The 22255-nt window shown below is 36.4% G+C and overlaps 1 protein-coding gene across 5 annotated transcripts in view; it reads right to left on the minus strand.

Annotated features, from left to right (window-relative positions):
• Nucleotides 1-419: 419 nt before the first annotated feature.
• The window catches only part of OPA1 (OPA1 mitochondrial dynamin like GTPase), a 55464-nt gene continuing 33628 nt past the window's right edge, over nucleotides 420-22255 (minus strand). For 4 of the 5 annotated variants that reach the window (XM_054204782.1, XM_054204780.1, XM_054204781.1 and 1 more), the window contains 4 exons: nucleotides 21247-21340; nucleotides 19788-19898; nucleotides 2947-3024; nucleotides 420-2398 (listed from right to left, as the gene is read on the minus strand). In XM_054204782.1, the coding sequence (XP_054060757.1) occupies nucleotides 2960-3024; nucleotides 19788-19898; nucleotides 21247-21340 (270 nt within the window). In that variant the 3' untranslated portion in view covers nucleotides 420-2398; nucleotides 2947-2959. The remainder of the gene's footprint in view (nucleotides 2399-2946; nucleotides 3025-19787; nucleotides 19899-21246; nucleotides 21341-22255) is intronic. The other variant, XM_054204779.1, reaches the window with a different exon arrangement.

Raw genomic sequence — 22255 nt, forward strand, 5'->3', positions numbered from 1 at the left:
TTTTGTAAAATTTTTCTTCATCTAAAAGAAAAAGAAAGAAAAAAGAAAAAGATGTATTCCTGAATTGATGGGTTGCTAAGCTGACTGCTCTATAATTCTCAAACCCATTGTCTCAGTAAGCTTGTTTGTTTTAAATGCACCTGAAACTAACACTCCATAACCAGTCTTCATTTATACACTGAATATTAGTTGATTATCTAAATCTCCAGAGAGATAAGCTTTCAACGTAATGGTTTTTTATAAGATATCTTTGTCTAAATGTATTAAATAAATGGTAAGGTAATTATTAATTTATATAGTAGAAGATAACACTTCACACAGTTACCAGTAACTTGGTGCTGACATAGCACTTTGAATCAGACATGTTAATATCATTAACAGTATACTTTTTCATAATTTAATAAATGAGAAGGCCAAAGTGACTTCTGAATTCGGTGCAATAGCACTGTGCTCAAAGCCCACATTTTATTATTCCTTCAGTTACATTTTTATTCAATAAATACCTAGTTTTCATGGAATATATCATGCTAAGTCTTACATGAGCAGCACAGAGAAGTTGAAACTAAAACTACAGGAACATCACACTAAGAGAGATGAACACTGGGCCGCTGGATGCGATATTTTGCAACATTTACATTACACAAGTTTCAAACAGTGATCTGTAGGTAAATGCAAAAGTTGTGGGGTTTTTTGTTTTTGTTTGGTTTTTTTTTTTTTTTTTTTTTTTTTACAAAGAAGGATTTAACACAGGTACAGACTTATTTCAATTGCTATACAAGTTAAGGACTCTGCCTTCAGAATTGTGCAAACGTACATTTCTGAAGTTATCTTCAGAGAATGATGATGACACAAGTCATTTTTTCATTCTTCCGTTCTCAAACACTCATTTTCAGGAAGTAATTTTAAACAGAAAATCCCAAAACATTCAGTTTGATCACCTTGAAATATTTAATCTTTCAACACCATTTTATGAATAGCTCTACGTTAACTTTTTGTCCACTTGACTAAATACTTTATGTCTGAACATTTGGGGAACATCTTACCAAACTGTGTATTGTTTCCTCTGAGAGCAAACAGAAGCAGTATCTGTTGTAAAATGTCCAGATCCCTCTCTTTTATTTGCCACACATCAAAATCAATAGCCTTTTCAAAAGGGAAAAATAAACCTAGGTCAATTTTTCAACATACGTAATCAGACAACTGCAAAACAAACTGGTTCTTCTTCCACAGAATTATTTAGAAGATCATTTGTGGCAAAGTGTGGGCAGAAAAATATGGTGGTGATTAATCACCAGGCACCTACGATACAGAGCCTAAATCATGCTTAAATTTGTCAGAAGAGACGTTTCTATGGCAAAACTGAAAGGCAGTAAAAGAAAGACTACTTACTATTTTTACTATACTGAATGGTAGAAATCAAGTGGGACCTTGTGCATAACATTCTTATAAAAGCAATTTTGGTCTTAAAAGTAGATATTAGAAAAATTAGATTAATTGTTTTTTTCCTTTTTTAGTTAAGGAGGTTGGACAAGTTGGAATTGTACAGAGTATCTTTCTACATTTCACGTGTACTTGATCAAGTGACTTTGTACCTATGGTGAAGGGAGGAGCTTCAGGAGCTCTGAAGGAAATCAGAGTCTGTGCAATCCCAGAAATGAAATGTAATCGGCTGATTCAAGAGTAACAACATGTATTAGGAAGGAATGGGTAAAAGGAGCAGCTGTTGACATTATTTCCTGAGCCAAACCTTTTAAGGTGTCAGTGAATAGCAGTCTGTACTTTCACTTGAAAGCACTACAAGAATTCCTCAGATGACGTCTCTCAAGAGTTTAGGAGTTTAACAAAATCCACAACTTCCTCTCAAGATCTCAATATCATGCTCTTAAATCTGTACCAGAGTGATCAGAGAATGCTTCAACACAGAGCATAACAAATACAAATGGCATTACTTAGAAGGGCATTTTAATGTACATACAAATACTAAAACTTTATGTCAAACTCCGAGGATCATTTGCAGGCAAGAAAATGACAACAGATAAAATCATTTTATGAATCTCATCCAGCTCTACCATACAAGACAGATGCCAAAAATAAAAGTTTTTTTTCCTTTCAGGAAAAAAACCAAACTTAAATGTACAACTTCAGCAAACTCCCAAGCTATCTCATTGACACACAAGTCAGATTCTTCTGTCATGTGCATGTAGCTTCAAAAATTAAAAGAGCAGGTGGATTTTAACTGAACTTCTCAATCCCATGAGACATTATTTTCTTTCCCCTTCATCGTCTAAGGATGCTCCCCAAAAGATAGGAAAGAGAATGGGACACAAAAGCCATTTCCATTCAGTCTTCTTTGTGCAAGGTATCCTGGAAAAGGCTGCATTCTTGTGTAAAGTTGCTGCTGAAACAGAAAGGACATTGTTTCAAGATGTGTGCAGATATATGACAGCACTTAGGCTTATTTTTTTAAGAATTAATACAGAAGAAGAAAGTTAGAAATTACCCACATGCAAATATTGTTGCTAACAATACACAGTGCCATTAAGGAAAAAAATGAATCAAAATGCTTTTATAAACAACAAAAGTGTTCCCTTAATTTCGATTCCAGCTACTTATGCCTTCTTTCTCTTAACACAGAGATTTATAACAAACTATTAAAAATAATGAACTGAGAGTAATCAAATAGCCCACAGTGTTTCACAACATCTGAATAACTAGTCAGTAATTATAGTTCTACTAAGTTTCATATCTGCTTGTAGCAAAAAAAACGAGAGTATAGGTCGGCTTAGAAGCAAAAAGCAGCAGCAGCCGCCAGGCACTGGAATAAAATAAAAAGGAATTTTCACAAAGTCTGTATGAAAACACGTGCAGCTAAAAGCGATGGATAATCATTTTATATTAGACAATAAGAAAATTGTAGCAACCTTTTTATGATTTAAACATGATTACCTGCTTGAACAATCTACTTTTCTTGATGGAGGGCTTCTATGAAGGCTTCAAGTTTTTCCTGGATTTCCCGAACTTTTTCTGGAAGAATTAAAGATCACCGTTCAAATATCTACTACTAAATTGAGGACGTGCCCAGAAAGAAAAAAAAAAACAACAAAAACCAACAAAACAACCCAAACCTGCAAACATGAACAAAAACTAATGCTGCCATCAATATTACCCTATGCATTTAGTTTCTTAAAATTAAGATTTAGAACATTTTTCTACATCAGAACTTCCACAAACATACTAATTTAATAATTCAGAAATTTACCAAAGCAATCCTATAGTAGAAATGTTGTATTTCAAAAAACTGAAGTTTCCATTAGATCATGCACAGCAGAACTACTGTACACCTGTTACATATGGGGAGTTGTTATCTTCTAAATAATGCCCACAAATCCCTTTCTCTTTTAACCAAATATTTTTATTCTCCACAGCAAGTGTCACAAACACCATTAATCATTCTAAAGAGAGTTGAAAGCTCGTGCCCTTTCAAGCAGGGAGAATTTCAGGGAACGAAACATCACTATTCAAGACACCTATTCAGAATGGCAAGCACAAGGTTAAGAATGTTTAAAATTTGCACTTTATTCCCTTGCATTTCAGTAATAATCAGATGGATGTGGGCAGAATCTTATTTTATATAAATACTAAAGCTGGGAGTTTATTTCTCTACAACAACATGACTTGAACACAACTACAAATAGTTACTAAGAATGAAAAGGCAACATTGGGAAAAACAGAGGGGTTTAGGCACTTTTCCACTCTTTTCTTGATTCCATACAACACTTGTCATCATATAACCTATTTGATTTATTAAATCGCTTATGAAGCAAGATTTAGAACATAGCTGGAATCCAAAGCCTGCGAGATTTCCTGGTTCTCTCTCACCACATCCTCATTTGAAGCTCCTTCTGTGTGTGATTATGGACATGAAAAACACTTCAGAAATATGAAGGAACAAGGGGAGAGCAGCAGGAGAGACAAAAATGAGTTAGATGAGCATAAACACACACAATTTTATTTTCATGCTAAAAATACTACTGGATTAAAGCCATTGTACCTTTGTATGAAATACAAGGTTTGAGCTTTTTTTTTTTTTTAATATTAATGTTTTCTTCTCTGTAGCAATACCACATGTTATAAACTGGCTTTGCTGAGCTGAAATAATAGCAAAACATAAAGAAAAATAAACCAGTCAGCCTTAAATGGGATACATAAGCAATAAGCATAAGTGGAAAAAAAAAAAAAAGACCTCCAAGAAGAATGCTCTAAGGCAGCTAAGGGAACTCAAACTTTCATCCAGCAACAAAGTGACAAGCCCAGAGTCAGTTATGAAATCCATTTTAGAGTAATTATAATAATAACAACTCCGCAAAACCCTGTAGTCCTGTAACAGAAGTAAAGAATTTTAGTTAGCATTTGATATAAAATATGGAAAGTAGCCTGCATGAGGATGACGAAATCTCAAACTCCTATCTTCATCATGCAATTCTTAGGTGCCGAAGGTCAGGCCACAGACTTTCAACACTTCAGTGTCCTCTTCCCCAGTGGTGCTTATCTACAACCACCCATGGACACTGAGGCTGACTCACACTCTGGGTCCTAAAGAAAACGCCAAAGAACTTTCTTGATTTTCAGCTAATTTTTTTTTCTTTTTTTAAAGTACTTTGATATTAAATTAAGATTACAGTGAGTGTGAGGGAAAAAAGGCTGTATCTTGGAAGTTTTTTTACCAGGGAAAAAATTAAATTAATGAAAAAAGAAATCCTTGATTCAGTTCAGCAGAGAGAATCTTTGAAAGCTGCCAATGAAAAAAAAAAAAAAGCAGTCCCATGATCACTTCTCCTTACTAAGCACATTCGAAGTGTTTTCATTACTATCTTTTTTGTAAAAGAGTATGTATTGTTTGCATGTCAGTATATAAACCTCTTGTGTAATGAAAACATTAATTCTATGGCATTTATTTAGGCAACTACTTAGCTCAGCTTTCAATACTGATGCTCTGTGTATGTTTACAAAATTAACCTTTGAAATAATGTCCTATTATCTTGGACAGAGTTGACATATTTTTGGAAATTATTAATCCTGGACCTGACTCTCCAAAATGAGCAGCAGTTGCCAGTGATAACTGGAGATTAGATCTCATGACCCAGAAGATGTCTTCCCATTGTGCTTTCAATAGCTTTATTTTTGATGTGAATTTTTTTTTTTAATTGCTACATGCTTTCCCCAAGTATGTTCTTTATATTGATAAAGCCATTAGACTCAGTGAAAGCAGGCAGATTTAGCAGTATTAAATGCAAATATTTTCCCTTCTCAACCTCTTGCTAATGAAATATTCCAGTCCTGAAAATTAATAGCATCAGCAAAAATCTATAACTATTATTTCACTCTTAAAAAAAGGTTTGTGCCAACAAAATCTACTTTAATTTTCTGATTAGGGCATATTAAAATAACAGGATAGCAAATATGTATTCCATCAGAATATACTGAATCAGCTGTGTTTGCTCAGAGAACAGACATACTAAAATTGCCTCCATATTATGAGCACTTTATTAGTTTTTATACTTGGACTGAATTGAAATGATTGCTTAACTGTAATAATTATGAGGTCTTGAGGTAATTTAATACTTTGAAAAAACATGCTGGCTATTCTTAAAAAAGAACAGTTACAATGACTGCCAAATAGCTGCAATTATTCATGCTATGCCCTGTATTCTTAGCAGTAGTAAAGCCTTTTGCAGCAGCAGACCCCAGCCAACCTGTACCATTTTCCCCACAAGTCCCTTCCGTAGCACAGGGCCGCAGTCAGCTAAATTGGTTTACTTTTTAAATAGGCTAATGGCAGAGTTATGCATTTACACAACACTAATCTTAATAAACCAGTAAATATAAATGCTCGGGCAGAAGTCTTCTAATGAGTGCAAGTGCAGGGTCTGCGGTTCTGGGATAACCGCCCATAGTTTCATCAGCACCATGTGACACCGCATTTGGAACAACAATTAATTGTTATGATTACCCATCTTCATTTGGGGAAGTTCTCTCCCCTGTGAAATGCCCAAGCTGCCTACCCACATTTGCAGGGTTTTGATTGACACCTGGATCAAAATATTAGTGACCACACTTGTAAATTACAGTATATTTTGTTTTGAGGAACTTTTATCAACATGCCAAACCCAGAACGTAACTTGCGTTTCAGATAAGAATACTTAGTATATAAGTAAATTAAGGGATGGACAAAGGTAACCTGTTGCTCTTTCTAGGTTTTGTGATACCGTGTTTTTTCCATGTACAAGCAAGCCACAGACTAAAAGCATTCAGTTTACTAGCAAATTATTTTTGTAACAGGCTGAACTACCCCAGCACTGTTACAGTATCACAGTATCTCCAGTATCACAGAAGGCTGTTAAAAGTACTACATTCTTATTATACAGTACTGCAGAAGTTTAAATATATATTATTGCTGGATTCTAGAAAGAAAACGTAGTCTTTGGTAGTTTTAATGCAGACCTGAAGTTACAAATACATAATTCTTCCCGCACCTGTTAAACTGTGATCAAAAATCAAATGAAATCAATGAAGAATAACTGTAACTGAACCCTCGTTTCCATCTTTAGATCAGTAAAATTCACAGGCCTAGGGGCAATGGATGGCTATTCTACTTCCCATTTACCCCATGTTTACCTAAAAGATAAGCAAGTTCATACATCAACTCATTATGCCTCTTGATCTGGTAATGAATATTCCCATAATCCTCCCTCCATATCCCATAAAACTTCCCTGACAGAATGAGGAAATTCTTTATTCAGATGTCTCAAGATCCTCATTCATGCTCAGTCTCTCCTTTTCTGCATATGAAATGATACCGCTACCCTCTCATCATCTTTTCATTAATCCTGTGATCCTAAATCTGAAAGGCTCAAAACCAGACTAATCGATCTGTAATTAGGATTTGGATACACCGTGAACACAGGCACAGATAAAGTTTGCTTTTCCTAATATCATAAGCTGGTCAGAAGGGAAACCCCTGAAATACCGAGTCTTATAAGGGGAGCTTGCTTACTGAGTGCTCCCTTCGACAGTCAAGCTTACCTACTAATTAACAATACAGAAGCTGGGGAATCACTGCTAAAATGAAACAGCTAAAGTAAGTTATCAAATTAATCTCCTGAAGTAAGGCCAAATATCCTCAAAATAACATTAAAAGCAAATTACAAAAGGAAAGTACATTACTGATGTATTTCAACCATGCTCTAAGTAGCAAGAAAAAGTTTTTCTAGATATTTTCCAACTGTATTAATTGGTTTAATAAAAGATGTGGCCTCTGCCCAAAAAACCTGTCTTGCTTATGCTTCTGAAGATAACTTAATTTTGAGACATTCAAATCATACATACTGACCTGTAAAAACACAATGGTTTTAGCACAGAATTTTAAGGATGTTCGTGTCTGTCTGTGCCACAATAGGGAGAAAATTGCATGAGCATTTAGGCAAATCAAAAAGCTTTCCCTTCCGCTGTTTACAATTTTGTCCATATGACATCAATTTTCAGTTGCAGCATCAAGAAAAATTGTAAAAATCTTTCTGGACACAGAACCGTCTTTATTTTATACTTTGATGAAACTTACAGCATGAAACAACGATGATAAAAATGTGTTAATACCTCATTATAAGTCCTCCTGTTCTACATTAAAGTGATTTCTACCTCCAACTGATGTTTACATGACTTTGATATTTGAAAGCTCATGGTTGTTACTCCTTTTGCTCTGGATTGCGTTCAGACTTTAGTCCCCTCTTTTTTTTTTTAATCTTCCTTCCTTTCTTAATCCCTTCCTTGCCTATAAACATTCTCACTGCTTGCTGTGCTACTTCTATGTTATGGTTAATTAACCACAGAGGCAGAAATGTTGAATTTACTGCTCTGAATGCATCATCTTTCCTATAGTAAAAAGGAAAGCCCAGTCTGTAGTCAGATTTCATCAGAATGCCCAGAAGCACACCATTAAAAATTGGAAGTGTCGATCCACGGTTTCCTATTGAGAGTTGAACTTTATCTTAGGGCTACCTAAGACACAAACCCTGTAGCTGTATACAACCCCCTATGAACAGTCAGGTGGAGAAGCATGTATGTGTGTGTGAAAATAAAATCATCTCTTCAAAGTTCAGCCTTTTGTACCGTATTCCTGAATTTTCTAAGGGCCATGCAAAAGCTTGATTTCTCATTGAAATAGTATGAGGCAGCACGCTCACGGCCACTCCAAATAATGCCCCAGAAAGCAGACTTTGCACCCACAGTTACAAGACCTGCATCAACATGCTTTCTCATGTCGCGCACAGCCACAGCCTAACAGCTACTATAATTTACTGATCATTGCAGGGTCATGTCCCGCTGAATTTTAGAAAATCCTTTGAAACTACCCATCGCATATTTTGCCAGTTTCCTCTTGTTCACATAGCATATTTTCCTCGAGATGAGGCCAAGAGAAAAGCTAAAGTTTTAAGATAAAAAAAAAAAAAGGCAAAACCACCCAGGCTGCCCTTAAAGAGACAGAACATCAATTATCAGCTGCAAAGACAGATTTATAAGTAGAGGGCCCCCTCTGTTCCTTTAAGGCTGCAAAACAGATGGGAAGTGAATGGACAGTGAAAGGGTCAAGAAAACACAGGGGAGGTGCTGCTTGTCTGCTGTATGGATGTTCCCAGCATAAGAAAGAGGTCAAGACTGTAACTGCATGGCTGGGTGCTGGAAAGGCCTTTTCTTTCAGCTGTTACAAAGACAAACGCTGTTCCTCATCCTGCTGTCAAACTGCTATAAATATTGGTTTGTCAAGAGAGTTTCAGCAGCTAAAAGTTTTTTTAAAAAGGGCTGAGCAGGAGGATGAATCATGTGAATGATTCTTAAACAATTAGCTCATTAGTGTAATAAAAGCACTGCAGAACCCTGAAAAGTTTAAATGGAATTTATAATAGTTCATGTAGTAAATCCATGAATCATTAAAAATAGAGAGCCTTTAAAATGCAAGCTTGCAGAAAATAGCGAGCATACTCTTTACTTACTAGTAGTTAGACTGAATGAAGATGCTAACTGATGCTACATCGTAGTAGCTTTTCTTTATTGTCACAAAATATTTCTTACGTCTTGCAATCTATAATGAGATTTGAATTTGCAGCCAGTTTAATTGAGTTCTTTCTACAAATTCTGACTTCAAAGTACGCTCACTGGAATGGGATACTTATGATACAAAAATGTTGTAAATAAATTTATAAATCAGGCTTCCCCTCTCAGACATATAAAGCTAGACATCCACCGTTATATTCACCAGACTTACTGACAACTTTCTACTTGCCTTAAATCCCTTTGCCATCTTCAGAGAAAAGGTATTTTAATCTGAGCAACATTTAGAAATCCTGTACTTCAGTTGTCAGTTCCAGAAAGACAGTGAGAAGGACAGGGACGTGCCTGAACTGCCCAAGTGCATCAGGTGAGATGCACTTTCATTATGAAATAGATGAAGATAATGTTTCAGTGTCCTCTCAGAAAAATATATTTTAAACCCTAGAACAAGACAAGGTGCTAAATATGTTATTTTAATATAGCTATTAAAATCTCCAAGGGTCAGTCAACATATCAAGTTCATCAACAACTGCCTGCTGGCGATCCAGTTAGAAATCTCCTTTTGCATGGCATTAATAGGAGAAAACATCAAGGACCCTGTTTCCTACAAAGACATATATAAAGGGTACATTTTTTCTTTTCCCTGTTGTAGGTGAATCTTCCTCTAAAAAAGGGAAAGTAAAAATCATCTCCAGATTGTATACTTAGCCTGCTGTAGAAACATAATAAAATCTTAGTGTCAAAAAGTCATTTTAGACAGAAAAAAAAAAAATAATCACAGCTGACATCATTGGAGTAACTTTTGTTGCAAGTATCAATATCATATTAATTATTTATCTCTGCATATCATATCTTGCAAAGCTATCAGCTGCCTGTACAAAACAGTATCACCTTTATTTCAGACTAAAGATAATCAGCAGTAGAAGAGAGCTTGTCTGAAAACACTTCAGCTATTCTTACAAGGTATTGAGCATTGGAACATTATTTTAGCATTACTAATAATGCTTTTTAGTGGCAGAAACAGGAATTGTGCGTTGTGCTGATGAAACTGTAAATTACTAATCAATCAATGTCTTGACCTATAGCTGCCCCAGATTCACAAGCGAGACCTCTGCAGCTTAATGAAATGGCTTCGGCAACACATTTTCCCCTCCTCAGTCAAACAGAACAGAAGCTGTCTGTATTTCTTGGAGGGGTCCCTAGGGCTCCTCAGGCTGGCAAGCACCAAATCTTTCTTTCTCCGACACAGCATACGAGAACTGACGTATGGGGCTGAAGCAAAATTGACAATTATGTAGACTATGATGACTTTATACAAGATACTTTTCTATGGGCTGTAACACATCAGTCCCGCTTGTTTACAGAAAAGTAAATATTGCCAAATCATGATACAAACTCATGTAAATTTCTATACTACCATTAAGGCTAGTTTAAAGTACAAACGATTATTAATCTGTATTAAGCTGCAAGTTTACGAGAGTTACGATGTCTGCAATAGCAAGGTAGGACTTGGTCACCTTTCAGCCCTCTGTCCCTACCTTAGATTTTTAATTAAAACTGTTCTATTTAGTAACTCAATCTTTCAACAGAACTTCACTGTGCTGCTTACTGGACAGTTAGAAGGAGTTTAGTAGCAGAATGACAAGGCAACCTTGTAAAATGGACTCACATCCTGAATCAAACTTATGGACACAGAAAGATTTAATTTCTAAATCAAAACAGTTAAACTAGAATGAATCAGAACATCATGATGCTCATTATTTTTGGCAGAAATAGTGAAAAGTACAAAGGCAAACCAGAAATATTACTCAATGATTCATCCAGTGATGTAAAAAAACCCCAACTTTTTCTTATGCAGAAAGGACATGTACAGCTATAAAGGCAAATTACTCATGTAAAGGCTACTGTAACCTTAAGGCTATAAAATTGTGAAGAGGCTTTAACATAAGAAATAACTGATATATGTTGTTTCTCCACCCAAAATGAAGCATACTCATTAGTTACCTAGATAATAAAATAATATATAATAAAATAATATACTATCAGGACTATTTATGGGAAAGTCTCTCTAAAATACGATGTCAGAAAATGAAATGGTGATGAGATTATTATTATGATCTAAAAATTTACAAGCTTCATTTTTGATAAGTCAGAAACTTAAGTCATCATGCCCTGAAGAAAAACAGGTTATTCTATTATTTTTTCTTAGTTTGTTATCATTCCTAGCTGAAATATTTCCTTCCGTTTTTAGATAGACTTCCAAATTGGAAGAAAAGTGGAATCCACTACAACATTAGTAACGTGCAACATACACGACACTGACTTCTCCAGCTTTCGGAAACACGAGTGTTACACTCCACAATTCCATACCAGTTCAAAACAAATACATACACTGGTTAGTTTAAAAGTGTGCATTTATACAAATAGTAATCTCTCCATGAGAAGTATTTATTTAAATTTTGATTAATAGGTACCCTCATAAGCAACCAGTACTAAAAAGAAAATAGCATCCAATTAGATGTTTTCATCCTTGCAACATTAAGGAAATTTTGGGAAAAAATTAAATTTATCAGACAACACCAGAATGACCCTCAAGCACAAGAGACATGGGTCTAGGGTAAGATTAACAGGCATTAAATATGTCATTACTCATGTAGCAGTTTATCATTATTTTTCCATGTCAACTTTAAGTGATAGGCTTCGCTTAGTCAGTGACAAATGTGCTGAACTCTGTAAGTTTTAGAACCTGGACATCAGTGCCTAACTCTTCATCAATAACTTCAAGCAATCACAGCAGACAGACTTTGGTCATCTGGGATTCTTAACTTAAGTAAACCATCACTCCGTCACAGGAGGTTTACAAGTGATGTATGTTCTCCCGTGAGGATTACTTCCTTCTCTGAGAAGATGCAGCTTTTTATAAAGCACTTTCTGCCATGACACAAAGCAGGAACTACCTTATCTGCACTTTGACACAGACTGTCCTACACATTCTTTTGGTTTTAATTCATTAGTTTTGTGCAGATGGCCCAAAACTCAAGAGAGGAAAAAAAAACCCACCACAAAACCCCTTAAACATTCAACCAGCGTCTTTCACGTCAAAGTACGCTTGCTTGGGTAATTTCATAACTTATCCACATGGAATTAAAAACATGATAATCATGTAAAAACAATTAAATTGCATTCTATCAGAGTACCAGAAAATTAGCAAATCTACTACAAATAATGGGATGCACTGTTGTTGACTTGCTCGTGTTCAAAGGTGGGGGAAATTGAACACACAACCGCACTGACTGATTCCAAACATGTTGCCCCCTGACACCAAGCACCACGGAGCATCAGGACATCTACAGAGCTCAAAGGGAGCACAGGAGTCATACTGCCACCAGCACAATGGTGACACCAGCACAAGCCTGAACTCGTTAAGGTACATATGGCCCACACGAGCACTTTATTTGACTGATTGAGATTTGGGCAGAAATGAAGGCGCTCTAAATGACAACCAGCCTCTGATAAGATGCAGGCTATATTAATGTCCTGGGGGAAGCTGCTGGCAGGGGACAGTGAAGAGAGCAGCTACCCTGCACAGGCTTATCAGAAGTTGGAGATCTGTTAGGTGATTCCGCAAGGGAAATGACCCCAAAACATCTCCCTGTGTAGCCCTCTGCTAACTCAGGATTAGACTGTAACTGAGCGCTCTTCACAGCTATGATCAGCTGAAAGGAACAAAGCAAGACCGCCACCACTTCTGTGAAATGTCTCACAACTATGAAGTAACCACATTTTTACTTACATAGCTTCTAAAACTCCAATATTTAGGTATCGTGAAAGAAACGAGAGCACAAAATAACCGTAATTCTGCAGATTCTAATAAAATTACTCCTCCATTTGGATTTCCTAGGATGCTTTCCTCTTTCCCATGTCTGTCTTTGAGCAGCAGGGGTGACATCTGGGTTCTAAATTCAAATATCTTCAGAATTACACCTTTTTGTCCTATGTCTTGTAAACACCAAAACCCATGTTAGTTCTGAACAAGCACCTTAAGGATCGATTTAAGGACTACTAACCACTGCCTTTTGAGTTGTTTTGTCTGCCTCTGGTTTCTAGCGGAAAATTACCAAAGATCTGCTTATTTGAGAAAAGATCTTTCCCCCTGCAGCTGAGCTTTGCCCCCTATGAAACACTGTTGTGACCTTTTAAAAAAGTTGAAGCTCATAACAGAAGAGAAAATGGAAGCAAAGGCTTTAGAAAGCCAAGTCAAAGCATGGTTTTAAGGAGCACATGTAATCAACAATGTCATGTAGGACAGAGGTCAAATCAAAGTAGAGTTGACAGTCACCTCAAGGGACAGAAATTTAATTAGGCTACGGTAATGAACACAATATAGGATTAGTTTCACACATTTTCATTCTAACAGCAATGAAAGAAAAAAATTAACCACAGAGCAAGTTATTATCTGCAAAGTACTGCTCACAGACTTTATCCCCAACTTTGCATAAACGCATAGCAAAAAAGGAGACTCGCTTGGATTTAAATCGGTTTGTTACATACAACAGACACGACAGAGCCCACTCAGCTTAGCCAAATACATCACGGGAATTCCAGATCCTGAGTCAGCAACTTGCATATGGAAGTACCCACCTTAGCTAACATTAGCTCCATTAAACCAGCAAATTTATTATGTGCATATATGATATTAAATCATTAATGCTCAAAGTTTGCAAAAGTTTTACATTCAACACTAATGGATTCAACACAAGAGAAAGTAATTTAAGAATTTAATGCAGTGACTTTAAAGCAATGACTTTAGATATAAAACTTGAAAGTATTTTACTATAACAACGGTTTATTTAGTTTTTGTATGTTTTAGTCTTTACAAGAAAATAATTAAGTTCTGCAAACTGTTATATTTCATACCTTACAAATGTATGACAGAATTTAAACAAATGGCCCTAAGCTATCTTTTCTTCATGTGAGGGCTCACTCCTCAAAAGTTTCAAAAAGCTTTGGCGCAGAATGAAGTCTCAGCTAGCCCACGACACCTGTACAGGTGTCAGTATTACTGACAAACTAACTTGGAGGCTCACGCCTTCACATTCATACCTAGCAATTTCAGGATCAAGTTTCCACAGGCATTCCTGCAAGTCCCTTCCCACCTCCTGCCAATGACTCTCCCTGTATAAATGCACATGGTTTTACTTATAATTTGGTGAAGTTCTCGGCTTTCTTTTCCTTTAGCTTGTGAGGAAACACAATAATGGATGAATAGCATGCTGACCTAGGAAAGATGCTTTCCATGTACTATCCTTACATGTGTTTACCCTGTGCACTTAAATGCCTTTGCAACATTCATAGTTTAGCTCTTTAAAAGGAATAAAGGAGGAGAAATAAGTGAAGACAGAGAATGTGTATTTCTTTGGGGTCTGTGAAATTTCATCTCTAGTGAAGTTAATGGCAAAGCTCCTGCTGACTGCCTGAAGCCAGGATTCCCCTTAAATATTCAATGTGCGCGTGTGCCACCTAGCATGTTTTAAATGCTACTGCAATATGAATATATATAGTTTAGAATTAGGATAAAACACTGGAAGATCCCATTTTCTTTCTGAAATTATTAAAGCATTCAGTTCGGAGCAGTTTTTTAGTACCATAGCTTACTAAACTAATACTTTCCATGCGGTTGCTAGTGAGAAATGTGAGAAAAAATGACCATCCCTTACGATCTTCATAAATTATGTCATAGAAACACACAAAAAAACCCCAGAGTGGATAACAAGAGGAACAAGTCTAGACAAAGTGCATCTTCCTCCCAGAGGAAAAAACCTAACATCCAAGAAACCAATGCCTACTGCCTAAGCCATGCTCATGCATCAAAACCGAAGAAAAAGTAACCGCTGATGGGAGGCTCAGCGCCACCTCTGCTGCATGCACGTCCTCCCCACTCCTATAAAGGGCATTCATTGCCATCTTGTGTTGGAAAGTTGTACGGCAACTTCATTACTGTACAAAGTTCACAATATTGAGGAAGTTTTCTTTGGCCCTTCATATAAAAAGAGCAAGTCCAGCAGGGTGGAATTCTGGAAACAATTAGGTACTTCTGGGAAGCCTTTCAGTGGGAGCCCAACATTAAAAAAATAATTGTTGTGTTAAAAAGCATCCTACAGAAAGTTAAGATTTATCCACATGCTATCAATTTTGCAGAAAACTATAGAGTATTTCTGCTGAAATTACTACTCTGTCAGTTGTGCTAAAAATAAAACAGCAGAAGAGATATTATTTATCTTTAAATCAAATTCTTTCACCTATGTGTTCCTTCCGCACCCCCTCCTCCCCCCCCCGAAAAAAAAAAAGTATTACCCAATACTGAAAAACATAATTAAAAAGATAGAATCCTAAGGAAGGTGTGACTTCAAAGAATTGTCTTTTATAAGTAATCAACCCACTTTAGCATTGCCATCAAAAAGTTCTTGAAATTCAGCAAATGCCAGTAGTGTTACTGTTTTAACAAATTTTGCAGACACCCTCCCCATTTTAAAATACATTTAAAATGTAATAATTTTCAGTAAGTTCAGAGGCAGCCTGAATGAATGTTCAATGTCAGTCACTTCTGAAAAGTTAAACACGAATACAGGAGAAAACAGTATGAACTAGTAAATACTATAAAAGATCACTGATGGAATTAAAGGATATATATACAAACTGATCCATCTTTTAAGGTATTGTAGAAATGAAAGGTAATTAATATTTTAAAAGAGAGGAAGTGGAAAAGCTTTGTGTACAGCTGCACACACTTGTGCATAACGCAGCCACAGGCATTTGAAGGGACTGACTTGCCACCATTAGATACTGAATTTTCCCTGCAGCCACAAGCAGTGCCTTAAAGCCTGCAAGACAAACAGGACAGTCCTGACAAGAGGCATTTTTATGAGTGGAAATTCTCCTTTAAAATCACTAATGTTTACCACTGTACTCTTAGCTCCCGCCACCCCTGTTTACTTCTTACAGAACCTAGCACATGGCATATTTAAGATACTGATCGAACTAAGCATATAGTAAAATACTAAGTTGTACTGTAAGAACGTTAAGTTTAAATAAAAATATTTTGTCCTTCATCAATGAGCATAATCAGCATGTGCCAACTGGAAAGTAAATGTAATTGTTCCTGTCGTTGATGAGGCTATCCAAGATAGGGTGAAAGACCTGGGTAAATTCTTCAACTGTCAGACAACTTTGATGAAGAACTTTGACATAAATAATGCATCGGAGTTGTGAGGGAGGTGGTAAACAACTGCATTAAAACAGATTCCTGCCAATTGCTGAATAAGCCTGAAGTACCCAGTTAGACATCTAAGAGACAGACAGCAATTTCCTCTCCTTTCTGCAACCTCGGGAAAACAATAAACATATATCTCAACTGTACCTACAGTTTAAAATCATGGCATGGAGAATGACTAGGCTGATGGGCTCTGAAATGCCTGTTACTTCTCATAAAATAATTGGAGTCCTAGCAGATAGTCCAGTGCAGCCATCAGCTCACTGCTCAGTGGCAGGCAAAAAAAGTAATGGACTACAAGGAACTACTGTAAAAAGACCAGATTAAAAACCACAAAGCATCATAATGCAACTGTATAAATCCACAGTGCGGATACATTATGAATATTGTGTGCAGTTCTGCTCTTTCGTTTCAAAAAGGTTTTAGTAGAATTAAAGAAGGTGAAGAGAGTGGCAAGGCTAACTGAAGCTATGAAACAGTGTCCATGCAAGGAGCAACTACACAGATGAGAAATTTCCAAGTCAGGAAAAAGAGGAGCAAGCGCGAGTAGCATAAACATCTATGAAGTCATGAGTGGCAAAAAAAATGAATAGAGAAAGATTACTGAATGTTTTTCACAATGTAAGAACTGAGGAGAACCAAATGAAACTGGCAGGTGGTTCAAAAACAAACAAAAGGAAGTACTTTTTCACACAATGTGTAGTTAAACTCTGGAACTAATTGCCACAGGATGTTGCAGATGCCAAAGTTTACATGAGTTCAAAAAGCAATTAGAGAAATTCACAGGAGGAAAAAAACCCCATGAATGGCTATTAATCACAAAGATATTACCTCAGGATTAAGAAATCTTGGAACCACAGATTGTTAGATGCTGAGAGTGCATAGCAGGCAAATACTACTGTATGCTCAAACTGTTCTTAGGTTGTTCCTTAAGTACCCACACCTGCTCATTGCCAGGGACAGGACACTGGGATACACCGGCCACAGGCCTCTTTCAGTAGAGGTATTCTTATGGATTGACTGCATTTTAGGACATTTTTAAATTCACTTTTTCCAATTCAGCTCTTCATCTTCAGCTCTGCTCCTTTTTGTATCTTACAATCCTTTCCTTCTAGATGGTCTCTAGTCCTGGGGTTTCTTTATTTCCATAAACTTAGTAATTCTTCACTGGTATAAGTATCATGGTGATACTTACGATAAGGAGTACATTTACATTACATTTAAACTTTTTTTTTTGAAGAAAAAGTAACCTTCAGTACATTATAAAATATGTCATTTGTTAGAAACTGTTCAAAAGATCTGTTTACACTCTTTAAAATATCTAGAATAAAACGTGCTAATCAGCAAGACTCGGGGCCTAAAGGTCATCAAGGAACATTCATATGTAGGGTTAAAATACCATTCAAGGCTGTAGAACACAGATAACAAAACCTGCTCAAGTAAGTTTTGAGTCTTATATGAGCTCTCATTATAAGGCTGGGTCACCCATGTTAGAAACAGTTTGACATTAACCAGTATCCTGAACAAACAACAAAACACTTCCAGTGCTTCAGCATTAACAGACAGATGTAATAGAAGTGAGACAGTGTCGCTGTATCATCAGCATCAAGAGGAAGCATCCCAACCACAGGTATATAAATAATTTAGATTTGCAAGTACACATTCTAATCGAGAAGTGAATCCCAGCCTCATATTTACAAATTTAGACTGGAAATTAAAAGACCGTTTGTAAACATCAGCAGAATGACATCCTGGAAGATGTTTTCAGTATGAATAGTGAGCCCCAACAAGTTAACGGATTTAAAGATGGAGCTCAAGATACATGAATGAGCTGGGTTATATAAACACAGCTGCCCGGAACACAGAGAGACTGGACTTCATGATTCAGGAGATCACTTCCATTCCATTCCTAATTAAAATACAAATAATTTATGAGTGTGTGTTGTGTGAGTCAGGATTTTTTTTTTTTTCCTCCTTTTCATTACTAAATGCTGTAAGAAGGAAATCACTTGTATAACCATCTGAGAGTTCAATGCTCTGTGCTATCAAAGTCTGTTTCAGGAGTATAAAGAGAAACCTGCACCACAGAAAAGGGCTCTATCCACTGAAGGAAAGGCAAAGAAATCCCCTTTTCCTGTCATTTGCCCATAAAAAATTATAACCTCTTAGCAATAAAAGCAGGCAGAAAGTAGAGAGGACATTGCTGATTTGACTACAGAGCTAAGCAGTGGTAGTTTTAAAGTCTTCCCATAGGTACAATAAAACAGAACATGTCATCGTACATAGTTTTGTACTGAATAACAATTATTTCCTTAGAATAATGCATGTGGGATCTGTGACCTCCTGAATCTAAAGAAATACAGTGCAGTGATGGTGTTTTCGCTATTTAGTAATTTATGAAATGCATACTACAAACTTGAAGCATGTATACTAATACAGAGATACCCAGGATTATAAACACACAGACAGGCTGCTCTTACAAGTCTAGTGTTAGTTTACAAAATAACAATCCCAGCTGTTACTGCTTTGAAATAATGGGAGGTTATTCCTGACACTGGTGAGAAGTAAAATTGACAATGCGAAAATTCCAAGTCAACTTCAGTGCAAAATAAAGACAGATTAACTTAAACACTATGTATTTGCTAGTGCTCTTTTAGTTTGTTTTGAAACACAGAATATTTAAGGATAAATCAAACCCACCAAGTTTCACTCTATACCAGTATTTGCTTAGGAAAAAAAAAAAAATAACATCCAGCATCAAAGCAAGAAAGCAAGCAACACTGCTCACTAATAGTAAAAGGAGAAAACTTGCTCATTAGATATCTGTGTCCCACTATGCAGGCTACCACTAGTTTTACCTCAACATATATAGAGAGAAAGGAGAAAGCCTTATTTTGTAAAACACATTCCACCCACTCAAAAAGAACAGCTACATGTAGGTTGATATAGGGTTTCAAAAGCAACACAGGATTCTTGGAGAGAATTATGAACCTATCATAAAAATTATGTACTCAAACCTGTTGTTTCAGAGACCAGTTGGAAAAAAAACCCAGACAATTTGCCCTAGATTCACTAAAACTCCTACTCACAATTCCAACATATCATAGCAACACTTTCTAAAGGACAACAAATATGGTAACTGATTGGGATTTGAATAACAATACTTCCAATAATAAGATAATGCTTTCAATGTCTCCAAATCGGCACTATCAAAAATAAATCCTTAGATTTATGTTCACCTACTCATGTTCACCTTTGAATCAGTCAGACCTGACCATATTTAAGAAAAATTCATTTGTGATATTAATTGTTAGCACATCAACAACTATATCACATTAAATGTTGCAAGGACAGTGGTCAGAATTTGCTTCATTTCAAACTCATTCCAAATGACTATGGAGTAGGTACTTACTGAGATCCTCTGCCAGCTGGACCCTCTTGCCAGTTAGGAGCTTCACCTTTTTTTCATTGTCCTCAGCAAAATCTTCAAGCACTTCTTTTACATTCTTCTCCAAGCGCCTTACTGTAAAAAAACCAAACCAACAAACGAATTAAAAAAAAAAGTGAGCGGTAACACTTTTGCATCTGTAATTTTGGGAACGTCTGTGGGAGACACAGTAAATGTTACCAGACTAACTAATCTGGTTGGAGAGAAGGCAAACTTCTGAGCACATAAGTACCTTGTCTGGGCCATTAAAACAGGAAACTCTTTGACATTTAAAGAACTTTCTCAGAAGATATATTCTCTTGGAATTAAACCATCCAATAATGGTTTTATGGAATTAAACGGAATTAAACCATCCAATATTATTTATATTATATATAAAAAGAGACTTTTAGGACAGGATAAAAATATTTGTAGACTGCTTTGTTGTCTATTAAATTCAGTTTCTTCTCTGAGACTGAGTGTCCAACAGATCTTTTACTGTAAGCATTCTTGCTGCCTCCTTCTCAACAGTTACACTTTTGCTATGAATATCAGCCTCATCAGATGAATCAAGGCCAAGTCAATTAAAGGTGAAAGATGGAATAAGAAATTAATGACGATAGCAAAGTGTGGTATTGAAAGACTGATGACACACGGAGGGATGTTGATGGATATATATGGCTAAGAGGAATCTAAAGCTCTTCAAAGCAGTAGTATGTCCACCTTGACACTCACATCCTTGCCCTTCATACTTAGAGGGAGTAACTCTTAATGGAACTTCCTAATTTCCAGCCCAGCAGTTGTCAATTAGGTAGGTGGTTTGAAGAGGCAGGACCTAGCTTTCTACATTTAGGGGCAATTTCTTCTCCATGGAATGTAACTTCCATTGTGTGACAAGTCAAACCTTTTACTTGCACCTTCTTCAAAAAGCAGGTTGAAAACTGTTTTACAGATCGAAGGTGTTATTAGTAGCTGTACCGTGGCACTAGCTGATTGCTACATAAATAATGTTTTACAAGGAAGCTACTGTTATATAAGCTTGTCTAAGTATGCATGGCTTTAAAAAAATCCACTAGAATTATTTTTTATATCAAACATTTTTAAATTAAAATCTACAAGCCAGATTTACCTGAGGAAAAAGAATATAGTCACTGTTTATTGAAATTCCTTCTGCTTGGAAAAAGATACTGACAATTGACACCACGTAAACTGAAAATATTTTCAACTGGAGAGTGTCTTGATTATTTGACATTCTATTTACACTAAATCCTTTAATGTAAATAGAATGTCAAATTCTATTTATTCTGCACCTTCTAATTACCTAACCTGGACACAAAAATCAGCCAGCCATGCTAAGCATGAGAGGAACACATAGCTAGAGGAACACTAGAAAATTTCTATATGATTTTTTGTTTCAAACACCTCAATTCACTATGAGCCTTACCTTCAGTGTTAGTAAGCTGCTGCCTCAGTGTATTTGCTGTAATTGCCAGCATTCGCTGTATCCGCCAGAAGAGGACAATATCATTACATTCGAGCTGAAAGGAGGGAAGTTAACAGTGTCAGACCTCTGATGTCCAGTGAACATCCTACACTTAGAAGAATCTCTTGACACCTTTAATGGCAACTGTAAACTCATGTATACATATCCTGATCTTGCCCAAAAATCCCACAGAATAACTGCTGTAAGTAACAAGGAAACACCAACAATACTTCGCAAGAACCGTGTTAGCCTTGCTTAATACACCGCATCTCCTTCAGATCTACTATTTTCAACAGAAAGAGACAAATCAAGGGATATCACAGAAAAACAATTTGCACACACTGCATGCTGGCTGGTGAGTACAACCTAATGCTGACTGAAACATCACACTTGTTCATAGCAAACACACTGAAAGACAACAGCTGAACTCCACGTTGTAACTCCCTGTCTGACAAATGCTTCTGAAAACAGTGGTGGGCCAAGGGCTATATTTGTTAACAACATAAGAGCCAGCTTCTAAACCTGCAAGGATGGCAGGAGGGAGCACTAACTTCACATTAGGACACCTTAAAAAGACAATAAAAGGACTAGGAGGTTAAGTGTGACGGAGAGGCAGCTCTTCACTCTATGATCTCATTCTCTCTTATGTCTTACAGGCAAAGGTATTTCTACAGTAGTAAAGTTTTCTGGCTCCATGGGGATCATTGTTTCTCATGAAAAACAAAACTCCACAGGAAGTGAGAAGCTCCACCTTTCCAGTAATTTCTTTTTTGATTTAAAATATAATGGCAAGAAAACTGCCATTTAAAAGATCTGTCGGTAAGCTCCATAGTTGTTTTTGTTTTTTCCTGTTGATCACATGTGGTTCCAAGCATTAGCTCTAAACACTTGTTTATCATATTTATCCCATAAAAAAACCCTTACTTAATGTTTGCTGAATTTTTCGTATCCGTGAGGTAAATAAGTATCA

This window comes from Rissa tridactyla, chromosome 6 (assembly GCF_028500815.1).
Source record: "Rissa tridactyla isolate bRisTri1 chromosome 6, bRisTri1.patW.cur.20221130, whole genome shotgun sequence".
In the NCBI taxonomy this organism is placed as follows: Eukaryota; Metazoa; Chordata; class Aves; order Charadriiformes; family Laridae; genus Rissa; species Rissa tridactyla.